The sequence below is a fragment of the Pieris napi genome, chromosome 2 (assembly GCF_905475465.1).
Source record: "Pieris napi chromosome 2, ilPieNapi1.2, whole genome shotgun sequence".
Taxonomy (NCBI): Eukaryota; Metazoa; Arthropoda; class Insecta; order Lepidoptera; family Pieridae; genus Pieris; species Pieris napi.
This window is the reverse complement of record NC_062235.1, coordinates 7,082,545-7,098,136: the sequence shown is the minus strand read 5'-3', so window position 1 is coordinate 7,098,136 and position 15,592 is coordinate 7,082,545. Positions and strand designations below refer to the sequence as shown.

Sequence of the window (15,592 nt, the reverse complement as noted above, 5' to 3'; positions counted from 1 at the left end):
GTACTTATTAAATAAACTAATTTAAAAATAAAAACGTTTTATTTTTCTAATTACGGGTAAGTAGTAACAAGTAAATAATGTTTTCTTCAAAAAGGCTTTAATACGCAAAGGTTTAAAAAACAAATGTCCGGTATTGATATTTAAATATATTATTATTTCTCCCTCACTTAATAATAAAAAAATTGACAGCTTATTTCTGTACACATTTAAACATACAACAAACTCTCTTCAATAAAATTAAAACAATACATATATAATAATATTCATTATGATAATAAATAAATAATAGTCATTATGAGCTTCATTATTAATGACCTATAAAGGTAGTAAAGGTCATAATGACTTTGTGTGTAGGTTGGGACCTATACACCATTGGTATAGGTACCAAAGACAATTAAATTGGCTTCACCTATTTCATATAATTATTCAATGTTTATTAAACATATCGATGCTAAATAAATCAGCGGCCGATCTCAATACCGATGAAGCTCTTGAAGCCATATCCCCTGATGCAGACGAAGACGGCCTTGAATGCTCTACAGGTTTCTCAGTCTCCCAGAAACTCAACGCGAACGCCAATTCCGCCCAAAAAGCATCCGATTGTGTCATCTGTAAGAAATGTGCGAGAGTTTACTCCAAACTTCAGTATACATTGTTATATCATATCGGTTCATAATTTATGAATAAAATGAATGTTTTATATCTAGTTACTAGTTTTGAAAACCTAGCAGCGGTATAACGCTTTTGTTTATAAGCAAGTAGGTGATCAGCCTAGACACAGGTTTTGACGTGACAACGTCTTATAATTCGATGGGGCCGGCTGCACGCACGGAAAAACATGGCGCATGCGGCGTTACCTCGCTCTGAGGCGTTCCATTTAAGGCTTGAAGTGCAAGCGAGAGCGCGGTACGAGCGACAAAGAGGCACAATCGGCCTCCGCGTTCGGCAGCGTTCGTTCGTTAAAAAATTGACATAATTGTATTTATGCGTATGCGTATGTAACTTGATCAATTCAATTGTGATTTCCATTTACCTCCTTCTCTTTATTCATACAAAATATCTATCAAACAAATAAAATTAAAACTTTCTTTTTAAAAATGCAAGCATTCCATCAGTATTTTCTTGTTGTCACGTTCAACTACAGTCAGTAAACCGACTTTACATGCAACCGATTATTTTTTATTGTTACGAACGCATTACGAAATTTTTTATTCGTCTTCCTTGCAGAAAGTGTTAACTGCGCAATTAAAAAGAATAAGCGATCGGTGCACTGCTGGGCGCAGCGGCGGGGTTTTTGCACCTTTAGAGTAGACTCATAACAATGCTTCATCATAAAAATGTCTGAAATATGTAATATGAATTCCACGGTTCTTATTTCCACCAAATTAGAATATCAATATTTTATTCGATAGCTTATAGATACTTAGGTGTTGTATTTATTAGTCTATTCCTGATAGATTTTTTCTGAATAGTTTTTTATCACGTTTCAAAGTTCGTAAAGACTGCGTAAATCGTACCTTCTGTTCAATCGCCACATCTTTCACGTGCCAAAGAAACTCTAAAGCACCCATGCTAGCGGCCATGCCACAGCCTATGCCCAGCACAACAAATACTCCTCCTACATTGTCCACACCCAGTTCCGCAGCACTCGCACCATCATCTGTCGCTTCCTCAAGCTAAAATTTGTGAAAAATAGTAATTTGTAGCTATATAATATATATATCATTGTATTTCCTAGTAACCCTTCCTCGTATATCCTCAATCTGATGTGGGGCAGACACAAGTCTTCAGTTTGTGAATTGTTTCTAAATGAGATTTGCCGGGCTTTTCTGACGGTTTAGTTTTACTTTACAAAGAACGCACCAAATAAAGAGCGACAACAGCACCCATAGCCAGACTAACATAGCTGTCAAAAATGATGATGAAAGTCGGAAATAAATAAAAAAAATCTTTAGTATACAAAATTAACAAGGTACCCATGAATAAGAACACACGTATCACTTATATAGAGTATCATAAACTCTTTGTTTGTTGTTTATAAAAATGTGCCAAGTATATATTTCGATACAAGTTTTCTAGGTTAAAGACTGTTTGAAACTTAAATACTTACAACACACTTCTTAGGTGCATCTTCTGGAAGTTTCCACCATCTATTTTTCAGTTCCACTAATTTACCGCTTTCGGCTAATTTTAGTACAGCGTTGTCTACTGCAGTGCGATAGGATGAAACTGAACATTTAAAGATTCGATTAAAATGTATAAAGTATATTTCTTTTTATATATAGGTCCAATTTAACTTTATTGCCTACTTAAATATTCACCAAAACTTAAACGCAACGTTTTAACATAATTGTTTTTAAGCTCGGACGTTTGTGATAAGCTAGTAATCCAAAAACAAATTAATGTTGATTTTGGAGGGTACAATTCAATACAATTATACGTAGAATAGAATCAATACGTAGAATACAGAAAAATCTTTGACGCCCGCCAATATAGACATAGACATAACATTTATTACTAACAAAAACACACACACATAAACACACAGAGTGTGTGCTGTGGCTGTAATTGGCCCTGGCTCAGCATTATGCTGAGGAGCAAAATGTTTCACAGCGCTGGTCATTCTGCCAGAGACCACAGCAGCTAGTTTGCGCCTCAGTCGCAAAAAAAGAAAGAAAAGGAATGTAATAAATACTTAGTAGAAAAAAAATATAATAAAAGTTACCAGTGTACGTAATGAAGTCTTATGTAAAGGTGTATAGTAAAATTAATAAAATGTAAATAAAATAAAATTAGAAGTTAAAAATTGTTAAGAAGTTGATAAATATTTTTTAGTTTTTAGTAGAAGTAGATTTCGTGGGATTTTTGTTGAGTTAGTAAATGAATCTTATAGCTGCGACTAAAATTAGACTTTAATTTAAGACTATATACATATACTTACAGAAAGGCATTGCAATTCCATATCCTTTGGAGTCAAGTAAACCTCCAACTTGCATAAGGTCGCAGTGTCGCTCCAACTGGTACTCGATGGCAGTGGATTCCATGAGAAAGGCGTATTGCCGCTTCCCCTTGTTCACTCTCTCGACTCCTTCATCATTGTTCTTCACAAACACCGACGGTCGTGCTGATTCCATTGCTGTCCACATGCGTTGGTACGTAGACACATTAGACCTCTAAATAGACAAAAATATGATTGTTTGTATAATATTTATTCAGCAAAAAACAGCTAGTTGTTGCGATACTATCTCAATTGACTTCAATATTGTAATAATCAATAATATTGTTAAACATTTATTTTTTTTATTTATAAGAACACTCCTGCCCTAACAGGCGACCCTAAATTGACTAGAGTGAACAATAAGTGAATAAAATTTACAGAAATTAATTAGGGAAAACAAAATCACATAATAAAAAATATAAGAAATTAACTAACTACTATAGGCACTAACAGTGTTGGCCTAATGGCTTCAGCGTGCGACTCTCATCCCTGAGGTCGTAGGTTCGATCCCCGGCTGTGCACCAATGGTCTTTCTTTCTATGTGCATTCGCTCGATCGGTGAGGGAAAACATCGTGAGGAAACCGAAATCTCTTAGACAAAAAAGTCGACGGCGTGTGTCAGGCACTGGAGGCTGATCACCTGCTTGCGTATTAAATTGAAAAATGTTAATGAAACAGATTCAGAAATGTGAGGCGCAGACCTAAAGAGGTTGTAGCGCCACTGATTATTATTATTTTTATAGGCACTAACAAATAATAGAACTTTTGCCATTTCACTCAACGGACAATGAAAAAGGTCCGTTAACCTATCCTATGTTATTCGTTAACTAAATTAATACACCGAACATTGTGTACCTTAAAAAAACTAGAAGTGGAACCACCATCCACGGTACCAAATTTAATTTTAGTTTGCATAGCTAAATCTTCGGCGCTCTTGATTGAATCATCCATAGCGGCGTTTGTTAAAAAGGCAGCTAAGTTTGCAGTGTAAGACGAGCACATAATGAGAGCGAAAAACCACCACATACCGCACACCCAGCGAGTTGAGTAGCCTCTACGAAAAGAGAAGGATAGAAAAATGTAATCATAAAGATTAAAGATACTTGCGAATATTTAGTATAATAGTATAAAAGGATTACTCGGTATAAACTATGGTCAACGCGAGTACTATAAAAAGAACCGTCGAGTTATGTATCTCTATATTATACTCGTATATAAAATTGTCGTGTCACAATGTTCGTTCCCATACTCCTCCGAAATGGCTCGACCGATTCTTTTGTTTGTTTTTGCATATTCAGTAAGTCTGAGAATCGGCTACTATCATTCAAACCCCTAAGTGGTAAGAGGTGTCCACCTCAAAAAAAAATATTTTATTTATTAGACAACATTTTTCGTTTTTATTTTTTATGATACAGCATACAAAAATACATACAATCCTTAATCTTCACCCTCTATTTTTTATGATACTTATTTTTATTGAACTAAAATAATGTTTCCTAGAAATAATATAAGTACGTTGACGGATCAGCTAATCATTTTTTTTTTTTTAGCTAATAATTTAATAAATTTCCATTTTTATCTATGTTTCGACTCTCAATCTTACCCTAAGATTTATTTAATTAGAAGAGTTAGTTAAAAAAAATGTTACTACGTATTTAAATTCGCTTAAAACATTCTATATGTATCATCTATTTTTCAAGAACAAGTATGAGCCTATGACCAAGCAAAGTCAAAACACATCCTATTATAAAATGTCATATAAAATTGACTTGAGCGATGATAAATGGCAGCATTACTTTGGCAATATATCAGATCCTTGTGTCATAATCGATCCAACGGTGAGCCAGCAAGAATTCTTGATATGCCAAATATTCTCCAATTCCTCTGGAGACTTATCACATGGATGCGGGTTCTCCCAATCATTTGGCGCGAGCCTGCAATTCATTTAGCCAAGTTGAACGTCGCTGGAATAACTTAATTTGCGCAAACCAGGTCGATACGCCTACCTACATTAAGTGGTTCATGTTATATATAGACTGTAGTATTAGCTACTTTATTACAAACATAATATTATTTTACATAATACTACTTTAGTATAATGAGCTATTGGACAATATTAAAAAAAAACCATTTCAGTATATTCATTAATGGAACCGATTTATATATCTCTTTAATTCTGATAAGTATTGGCGTTTAAATTTCGAATTTAACATTCATAATTTCAAGAACCCGCTAAGACGCCTCTTTAGGCAAGATGGCGTCGCATCAATCCATATGACTATCATGCCAGTAAAACAGCAATTACTATTCTTAATTTTTCGATCAAAAAGAATCTCTAACGAAATAAACTGCAAGATAGAATTAATATTAGATATTATCGGCGATTGGACTAATCTGTGACCGTTTGGTGTCATATGACTAACGTACAAAAACCGATAATTGTAAATATTAATTTTATCCCCTTATTTAGTACTGATATGTCTCTTTTCACCACAGCGTATCACAATATGATAGAAAGAGACAAAGGCATTAAGTGTTAAGTTTTTATTAAGAGGTAATGTTTCGTTACCGGATTGATTTAATTATTATATAACGTTGAATAAAAAAGGATAATAGCTGACTTCAGATATGTTTTTACCGTGCCACGGCTAAGTTACTAAAAGGCTAGCTGCTAAAAGCCTCCAGCTCATTGGTCCTGTATCGATTACCGGATAAAGAACAATTTTGTTTATGACCTCTATGACACTATATAGCTAAAGTAAACCCAAGTAAATCACGACTTCGTACCTAAACGGGAAATATCATGTATCAAGCTCATACGAACCTGGCTAAAATATGGAGCAATAACGAAACCATTAAATAAGCCGCGGCCATGTAGATCCAAACGTCAACTGAGAAAGGCTTTAGAAATGAGAATAGCTCGGGTTCCGGCGGTTTGGGCTTTGAATACAGAATACTGATCCCCAATGTCATAAACGGCGTTGTAAAGTCCACAGCTGAACGTCTTTCATAAGTAATGGTGAGATCGCAAATAGCCAAATCTGCCTTCTGTAAAAATCTTCTTCTGTATTTAATCTTAATACTTATTTTCTCTTTTATAATTGTAATATTTCCTTTAAATGTTGGGCACACTTGAAATTGATAACATGCAGTATTGTGTTTGTTGTATGTTGTGTTTCGTTAGTGTGCTTTTTTACAATAAATAAATTTTTGTATGTGTTCAAGTGGATTTCAGAATGATAGACAATTCGACTTTTTTTCTCTTTTGTATTTGAGACGTGCAAGGAACAACGTCTGTCTGGTCTGCTACCTATTTTTCGTTAAAACTTTAAACAATAACAGGACATTAGCTTGTGAAAGAAACTATTTTTTTTAAACTATGGTTTATGGGATTTTAATGATTGTATATTTGTAGGTTTGCACTGAATATTTAAAACCGTGATCCGGTTAATGAATTCTTAACCATTATATTTATTATCCCTAAGTAACATTTTCGAGAGCGAGTTTACAAATTAGCGAGGATGTCTTGAAATAAATGTTGTTTAATTTGTTTCCGTACAATTAATAAACAAAAATGTTTATTTTGGAAGCCACTTTTGAAGGTTATACTTTTCCTGTATTTATTGACACAGAGGAAGAAATATTTAATGCCTGGCGTAAATGGGAGTTATGGAATATCTACATAAAGCCTAAACACCTGTGCTGTTTTACTCTGGCCAGATTTTATTAAGCATTATTATTATGTAAAAATAGATTTTTATAAACATTATCATTCATATCTTAGATTAAGAGCAGTGATGGCCTAGTGGCTACAGCATAGGTTCGAGCCCGGGTTGGGAATCATTTTACCTCTTTATGTGCCCATCTAACACTCGTACGGTGAAGACAAAAATCAACGAAAGCTGAGCGCCTACTTACCTATTAGAAAAACAAAAGATCAAAGAAACGAATACAATCTGCGGCCAAGACTCATATAGGATTGTAGCGCCACTAGATTATTAATATTATTAAAGTTTACGTTCATTATTTATTTTCTATCAAATTAGTATTAGCTTGATGAATGATAAAAAAAGGTAAAAAACATTTGTTTAATGCCGTATGAATAGAAAATGCCACCCGGGTGTTATAATTATTGTATGCTATTTAAATTTATTCATTTTCTTAACTTTTGAATGTGAAAAGTAATGTTCATTAGACTCTGATCGAAAAACAAACGTGTGTGTAGTTATGTACACGCGTTACAAGTTACACTTCTTTGGCGTAAGATAACAACAAGATAAACATATTTTCAAAAGCATAGCATATATATAGCTAACTTCAGGGTGTCAGTTTTTTGTGACGGTGTGCGCCGCATCGTAAAAATTAACTCTGATCATTTTTCCCTAACACGCCAAAAGAAGTATAACTTCAGAAAATGTGTCTCTATAGACTATAAAGTAATAGAAAACTCAATTACTGACCCTTTCTATCAAATGCCCAATAAGGCCGTCCCATTTCTTTGTATCTTTATTGTACGATCCATAACTTTTGTCCGGTACAATCTCTAACTCATAATTCAGATGCAATGTTTCCTTCAATATCTCATGTATCAAATCTTTTGAGTAGCCCTCATAGCGGTCATTCCCTGTAAGTGTTTCTCCTTTTTCAGGCACTCTTTCGACGAGGTAGGGCGCGCCAATCCTCGACACGACTTTAAATGTTTTGTTTTGCCATATTTCTGCTAAACGGTCTGAGACATCGTTCGCACTTCGAAAATGGACGAATCCTGTATCGGAACGCCATTTTGCGATTTTATTAAAGCCACTGTTTGACAGCTCCATTATTTCCACATCGAAATTGGTGCGGTCTCCCGTTGAATTGTCTAAGGATATTTGGCCAGTTATTCCTGTTATTTCGTTCTGAAATTACAACATTCCCCTTTTATTCTTATAATACATCAGACTTAATGCAGCGTTTTGGCTAAATATTCATCTGTCGCGTCATCACGGATCATCATCATCATAAACAGAATTTGACACGGAGAGTCGAATTATAATAATTCGAAATAGTCAAGTCGAACGTCAGCTCAAATACGCGATGTAAGTATTGTGTATTTATTTTTATTTAATTGCCATTTTTAAATCATTCATTATTGTAGTTATATATTTTTAAAATAAAGTTCTAAGCATTTATAACCTTAATATAGGACCTCCGTCTAAACATGTAAAAGTAGTCTATAAAGGTTGTGCATATAAACATTGAAGATGGATGTTTATTGCGATTTTTCCCTGCACTTTATTTTTGCAATATCTCTGATAATATCCCTAAGGAGAGCTAAAACCGTCAACACGAGTAGAGCTAACGGTACGAAATACGTTGCATAATATAAAGCTGGAAGTCACATAAAGTCGAATTGTACTAGAATTATTACACTAATACAATTTTTATATATAAACAGCAAAAGCAGTGTAAATATACCAAGAATATATTTACACTAATACAATTTTTATATATAAACAGCAAAAGAACTACAAAGTTTAAATTTCTATTTCCGAAGACACCTTGATATGCATAATGTCTTCTATAACTAATGGTATAAGTATACTTCATAGTTTTTTGGAACAAATAGGATTTGTTTAGAAACAAAAACCACATCATATACTCGTACTACGCAAACCTTTTTTCTCTTTCAGAGGCCCATTCTTAAAAAAAAATTCACTAAAGATTAATTTACGAAAACTTTATACATTCACTAAAACATCACATAACAACATCTGCTCAACGGGAAACGGAATGTATTCTTATTGTGGAGTAGTAGTTTAATTATAAAATTGTAAGTGTTATCTAGATATTACTAGCCGCCCACGACACCGGGAATCCTAGTGTTCAGGCTAGTGCACTATCTCTTTTATCTAAATATCCTTTTTATTATGTGTATAATGCTCCTTATTCTACATTCTTCCTCAAGAATTTATGTTAAAAAATATACACTTGCATAGCGGAACTTGCCGAATTTCTTTACCAGTATGTTGATAATATCATCCATGTATACTGTATCGGTAAAAGTAGCGAAACTTTGTACAATAGATACGCATGCGACATAATTCTTTGGATACCACCAAACATAGCAAAAAAGTCTTTACCGCGAAGTTGGAATAATAATTAAATTAAATATTGATTTGAGTGTGACTTTCGTTGGTCAAATTAATCCATTTTGTTATTAACATACTATCATAGTTTGCGCTAAAACTCCAAGTTCAATCAGAATCTTGCCCCAAAACTCACCGTCAATATTAATTCGTTAAACTCACTCCCGATTTTCCATTTATTATCGGAATCACATTCAAGAGGTTCTGGTTCAATTTCAAAGTTTTCGGGCGCGTTTTCTACAGAATCGGTTATTAACAGCGCGACGTCGGTCGCCAAAGCAGCCTCTACCTGCAACAAAAATCTGGATCAATTAAACATATGTTGGCTTAAAAATTAACATGATTACGGGTTTTCAGGGTTATAAAAAATTCCGAGAAACATTCGTATTCGAAAAGCTATTTTCCAGAAAAGATTTTGTCTTGATTTTAATTGGTTATATTTTGGTTAATGAACGGTGATTTAAAGAGTTTTTTGCCCATTATTTTAGAATTGTTGTGACGTCATACACATACAATTTTTTTTTGTTATAATGCGAATCATTAATTTATCATTAATCATATTTTAGTATTAATAAAAACCACTGAACTGAACTGAATTGTATAATTCATGAGCTTACCGTAATTTGGTGAGTTTCGTTAGGAAGTTTTATATTGTTAGGATTTCTAGAATTCCAGTCAGCTAGGTAGGAAATAGTTCTAGAATCTGAGTGATCGAATATCCTCAAACATGTAACATTTGAAAGTCCATGGCGTAGTTCTTGCAAGTCCAATGTATGAGCATCTAAAGACATGAGGACGTAACTCTGAAAATGTATATAACAATTAATAAAATTGTATTGTAAATGAAAATGTATTAAAAACGTTTAATATATTCTTCATTATGGCATTTCTCTTTACGCAAATCGTTTTCAACGAGTTTTTATCGTTGAACTGTTAAATACATTATAACGTCTTAATAGTTTTAGTGTATAATGTTATTATTCGGTATATACTTTCGCTTTGTAAAACTACTTTCGAAGTCTAATGACTCTGTGCGCACTTAGCGCATATGAAGGAATTAATTTCTCATACGTACTATGATGAATTTTTGAATATACAGTAGTTATATATAACATTACTTGATACACATATTAACTTTTTTCTTAAAAATTCAGGCTCTTCGAATTACTCGAGAAACAATTTTCATCCACATCCATTGCTCAGTTAACGTACATAGCGCATAAGTCAAAGATTCTCGTCCCGATGAAATCAGATATCCTAGTTGCATTCTATTTGACCCTCACCATGTAATCTTCGAAGAACTTAACATCGTGAGCCTGTCGTAAATATTGAAGTACTCTATCAGACGGGCAGTCCAAAATCACTCTAGTTTGTCCCCGGGCCTTGAGTGATTTTAACAGTTGTTTATTATCTTCCCCTCTCTTGAGTCTTCTTACCAGCCACTTGTCTGTCGGAGGAGCGTATTTAAGAACTTCCTGTAATCGAATTAGCCCTGAAACAATATTGGTCTTAATCAAACTTCCGCTAGGCCAGCAACAAACGCCACAAACAAACGTTGTGTTTACTTCATTGCTAAAATAACAATTCAAGTATCAACCTCGGACGGTTAAATCGTCAAATAGCACAATTACATAGACAAGTTATAATCTTTTATTAGAGCAAAGATGTAAATAAATGCTAATAGTCACTTAATTAAATAATATTAATAGTCACTTAATAAATTTCAACCCGCTTTTTTGGATTCAAGCGCGATATACGCACGCTCAGTCATCTGTACTAGTAACACTAATAAAAAACTTATTGACTTTAGCCAATTTTTCCCAAATTAAAACGAATGTATATATCAAAACGCTGGTAATATTACCCCACGTTTATGCTTAAGACTAAAAATATCATTTCATACAAATTCTTACCTTCATCGTCGTCATAAAGAAAAGTGTAGGTATTCCAGTCACTGTCTTTTACAAATTGTGCCATTGCTTCTGACAGAGCTACGGCTTCGGGATATAAATTGAAGCCTGGCGGAGAGGGTATTTCATAGCCTCTTATTGGTGGAGGTCGCCAAGATGCCTGAAAATATATAGTATTAGTTTTATAAATAGACTGAAGTGATCCGTTATTAATCTGATTTGTATTTTGCAATTAGAAAACAGTACAAACGAATCCCCAATATTATTGCTTATATCTTTATACTCGTTTATATCTACTTCTGAGCTTGTGTTTGAAATTATACTATATTTAGTGTGTGTGTATTCAAGTGGATGGTTTAGATTTACAGTTAGATTATTTTTTTTGTATTTAAGAGGTGTACGGAATAACTTCTGTCGGGTCAGCTAGTTGCTGTATACAAATTTAAACTTTATTAATTTTTGAATTATATCATATCACGTTGATAATTTTTTTTAAGATAATACATTATTTAAACCGCCTATTCTTGAGGCAATAAGCCGATGCCAAATTCTTACGATACGACGTAAACGGGCTTGGCAAGTTTTCCACCGATAGCCTTTTAGTCAAAGAAACACTATTTTCTATGTAAAATAAAATAAATGTATTTTTTAAAAATTACATTTAATTACTTTATTTTGACATATCATTTATACTTACTTTTTTACCACTAGCGTAGCGGGCTAAAGGGCTTTTGTGTGCCTTGTATATTTGTGTCGCATTACCTTTCAAATATTATACAAAAACGATTCATAGGTAAAGTATATGTATCTTATTACCCTTTAATTGATCATGGGGCAAACACATAGCGCATGGAATTTTTGTATGGTCATACATCATCGATTAGGTTTAAGACATTCTGATTTTCTCCCAATGAATTATTTCACTGTATAAGATGAGACAATGCATTTATGGTTCAAAATCTTCAACTATACGTGACAGTTCATAATCATACGTTAAATAAGCAATGATATATTTGTTTTTCTGCGGTTGTTATTTCCCGGGGGTTCACCGTTGGATACTGAATTTAGTATTAATTAGCTCTTGTTTTAATCCGACACATTTTGCAGATTGTACATTTAATATATTTTATTTCAGTTCTGTTCTGTAGCATGTTTAATAAACGAAAATCCTTGAAAACGGAAATATAAAGAGAAAATTCTATTGATTATATTGGCAGACGCAACCACTTAAACTACGTTAGTAGTAAAAGCTATTGAAAGTTAAGACAAAAGCTAACTTGTATGTGCGGCACTCCGGCAGCTCGACAATGAGCCTGGACGGCGTCCGCCGAGTACGGATCAGTGGGTCCATAGATTGCAATCACACCGCTGGCGAGCAGATCACACGCTGTAAGACACGTAATTGATTAAAATCCACTAACTTTTGTAGACTTTGTCTTCCCCATATTGTATACTGCTCTCTTTTAATTTAAAAAGTTTTTTTAAGAATAAGACTTATTAAACCAATTAGACATATTATGACAGACTTTTAATTTTTGATACCCTAAAATAAAACAGTTTTACGAGGTCAATGACTTTCATTTTAGTAATTTGTAAAGCTTTTATATAGCTTCTGACCTGCCTTCGATGCTGCAAAACTGTCTCCGTACGGCGCGTACCGTATATTCATTACATAATTATACTTTTTACTTTCCATGGAAGCACGAACAAGAGCTGATTCGAAGGCCACTTCCGTTACCGTGTTTGGTGGTAGAATAACACCTAAAAATAATATTTAATTAAATCATGAAAACTCACCTATTATAAAATAAATGTTTTTGAGCTCATAAAAAGCCTTCCTTAAAAAAATGTTTTAATGAAGGTCTATTTATTAATTTACAGTTCGTTACCTTAACACATCCATGTAAAAAACAGGTTACATAAATTATAAGGTAACGGGCGGATTTATCGCTATCAAATGATTTCTGCAAGGCAATGCTAGCATGGAAAAGTAAAAAAAGAAATATCGTCTGAACTAAAAGAAAATAAAATTACTTGTAACATTAAAATAAAATAATAATAAAAAGTAAAAGTTAGTCTTAGGGTTTATGATTCACATCTATAATAGCTTATAACGGGACAGAAGAGAAATACTTAAGAAGATACTATAGTGAATTCAAAGACTGAGCTCGTCTGATTTCGTGCGAAATTAATGGCGTAGGCGTAGAGATTGCCAATGTGTCAAGTACTATATTATATTAATCCATGTAAATGTGTATATATTTTATAATACATCGTGTATTTTTAAAGTATTTAACTTTAGATACCCAGGTTATAACGATTTAACAAAATATCCCTTACCAATACTCAAATGCTTTTTTAACAAAATAAAATTCCGTAATGCTCCATCGCTAAAACCATAAAGCGTTAGTACTATAAGTAGAATTCCTGAAACAGAAAATTCAAAGTTCACATTTACGATACTAAGCAAATAGGGGTTCAGAACTCCGGGCAAATACTTCGGAGTTAAAAGTATATAACGATACTTGCCCTGCATTTTTATGATGAGATTTTCTGAAAAGAGGAAACGAAATCCAACGGAACAATGAGAGTCCGCAGCCGTCACATTATAACTTTGTTTCAAACGTGCTCACTTTGAATATTACGTTTTAAGTTTATAATGTATGTATTACAGAGAACAGATGTAGACTGGGTCATTGGAACCGGTCGATGCGATCTTGGCCAGGAGAGCAGCCAAACAGTCTTGCTTTGACATGTGTTACGTTGTTGTTACATATGATACATTGCTATGGGTCGCACGTAATGAGTACAAACTAATTTAACTCGCACAAATTGTGTCTACGATTTCAATTTCACGACATTCAAGATACACACATATATATTTATTGTGAACAGGGACAGACTAAGCATCAATGGATTTAATTTTTTGAATTAATTTCAAATATGAGGAAGTACTCGTATACATGTTCATACGGTGTAGGGAAACATCTAAATGCTCAACAATTGACTAATAAGATAATGCTTATTAAAATGCTATATTTATATTATGTCCGATGAACTTTAACTGTTAAATATAAATAATAACGACAATAATGTAAATTAATAATTTATTATTATTATTCATCACAAACGACGATCCTTAACTAAACTATTCTTCATTTACAAATGTATAAAATTTTAAAAATTAAGAACCATTTTTAATTCTGCAAATGAATAGTTCATACTACGTAAATACATCCATATAATCTCCTAAGTGCACGTCCTACAAAGAAGAACAATAGACTTGGTAGAATTATATTAATATTGGTTTGCTTTTTAAAACTAAAAATATATGAGAAGAGATATAAACGACGCGTTTGTCTACGTAATCGTTATTTCTTAAATAAACGTGTTAACTTTAGCTAAAAGGTAATAACATTAATACAACTTTTTTGCAAAAACAGAAATGTTTTATGCTTGGCATTGCGAAAAAAGAATGGCATTTTTACACATTAGGCCTCTTCTCTCTAGCGCCAATATTGCTATACTGCATGTTAAAGCACTTTCTGACACACAACATCTTTTGTTTTGTTATCCGGCGCAAGAACAAAGTGGTAGGTTTCTTTTATATGCGTAATGTTGTCAACAGATGGCATCACATGATAACTTATCCGATATTTTATTACTTTTTCGGAGTGGAGAAGAATCCACCAAAAAAGTGATTTTCTCGATTAAAAACCTCGATTAAAGACCTGAATAATGAGTTTTGCTTCCGAGCGAACCCAAAACCTCCGGTTTGGCATCGCTGTCCCTACTAATAGTGAAGTTACATAGAAAGCGGACAGACCATAAAAAAATGAGGACCACGACAACACGAGTCCTTCTCAGCTGTGAACTAGATGATGAGAAAAAGAGTGAAAAAATTGGTATAAAATTTAACAAATTTTATTTAGTTAAACCAAGTCACGGACAACAACTTGTTCTATTTCAAAGCTTTCAATATCATATTTCCATTTAGAATCAACTCATCTTTTAAAGCAAACAGCGTATTTAAAAAGTGTGTCAGGGAAATAGCGGCAGGGATTTTATAGTATTTTTATCTAGCAATGTTTTTTCACTATTCAAACTAAATGCCTATCATGCATATGCAGCTTTCAGCATACATATGCCAAACAGGTGGTCTGAATACGTCATGGCCATTCGAACATTTGGCCTATATCCAGGTCAATCGTATTTGTTATATCACTGAGCATAATTAGTTCTAAGTGCTGTTAACTGCTAAATTTATGTTGCAAATAATATAAGTAAATATGTTTTATTATAACAAATAAATCTTGTGTTTTAAATACAATAAAAAAACGCGTTGAGTTAGGTAGTGTAGGTGAAAGCTTTAAATTAGTCTACATAATTATAGTAACTTTTTTTTATTGTCTGCAAATAAAAAAATCTGCGTAAGAAACTACAGAACTATAAAACGCCAACGCCACACGCACTCAAGTAATATTGCCAAGACAACTCGACAGGAGTGTTGTCGAGGCAAGGCTGCCAAGGCAAAGATGGATTATCTATAATCGTTT

General features: G+C 33.3%; 1 protein-coding gene across 1 annotated transcript; it reads right to left on the bottom strand.

The window, feature by feature from the left end:
- Positions 1–162: 162 nt before the first annotated feature.
- On the bottom strand, positions 163–13,765 carry LOC125059035 (glutamate receptor ionotropic, kainate 2-like). The gene is made up of 16 exons (XM_047663192.1): positions 13,566–13,765; positions 13,377–13,463; positions 12,654–12,797; positions 12,314–12,423; positions 11,040–11,196; positions 10,410–10,618; positions 9,744–9,929; positions 9,263–9,415; positions 7,459–7,896; positions 5,823–6,046; positions 4,795–4,932; positions 3,854–4,052; positions 2,942–3,173; positions 2,111–2,229; positions 1,518–1,676; positions 163–609 (listed from the first exon to the last, which is right to left on the bottom strand). The coding sequence occupies exons 1-16, from the start codon at positions 13,570–13,572 to the stop codon at positions 427–429; spliced, it is 2,745 nt and encodes a 914-aa protein (XP_047519148.1). The 5' UTR covers positions 13,573–13,765; the 3' UTR covers positions 163–426.
- Positions 13,766–15,592: the final 1,827 nt, after the last annotated feature.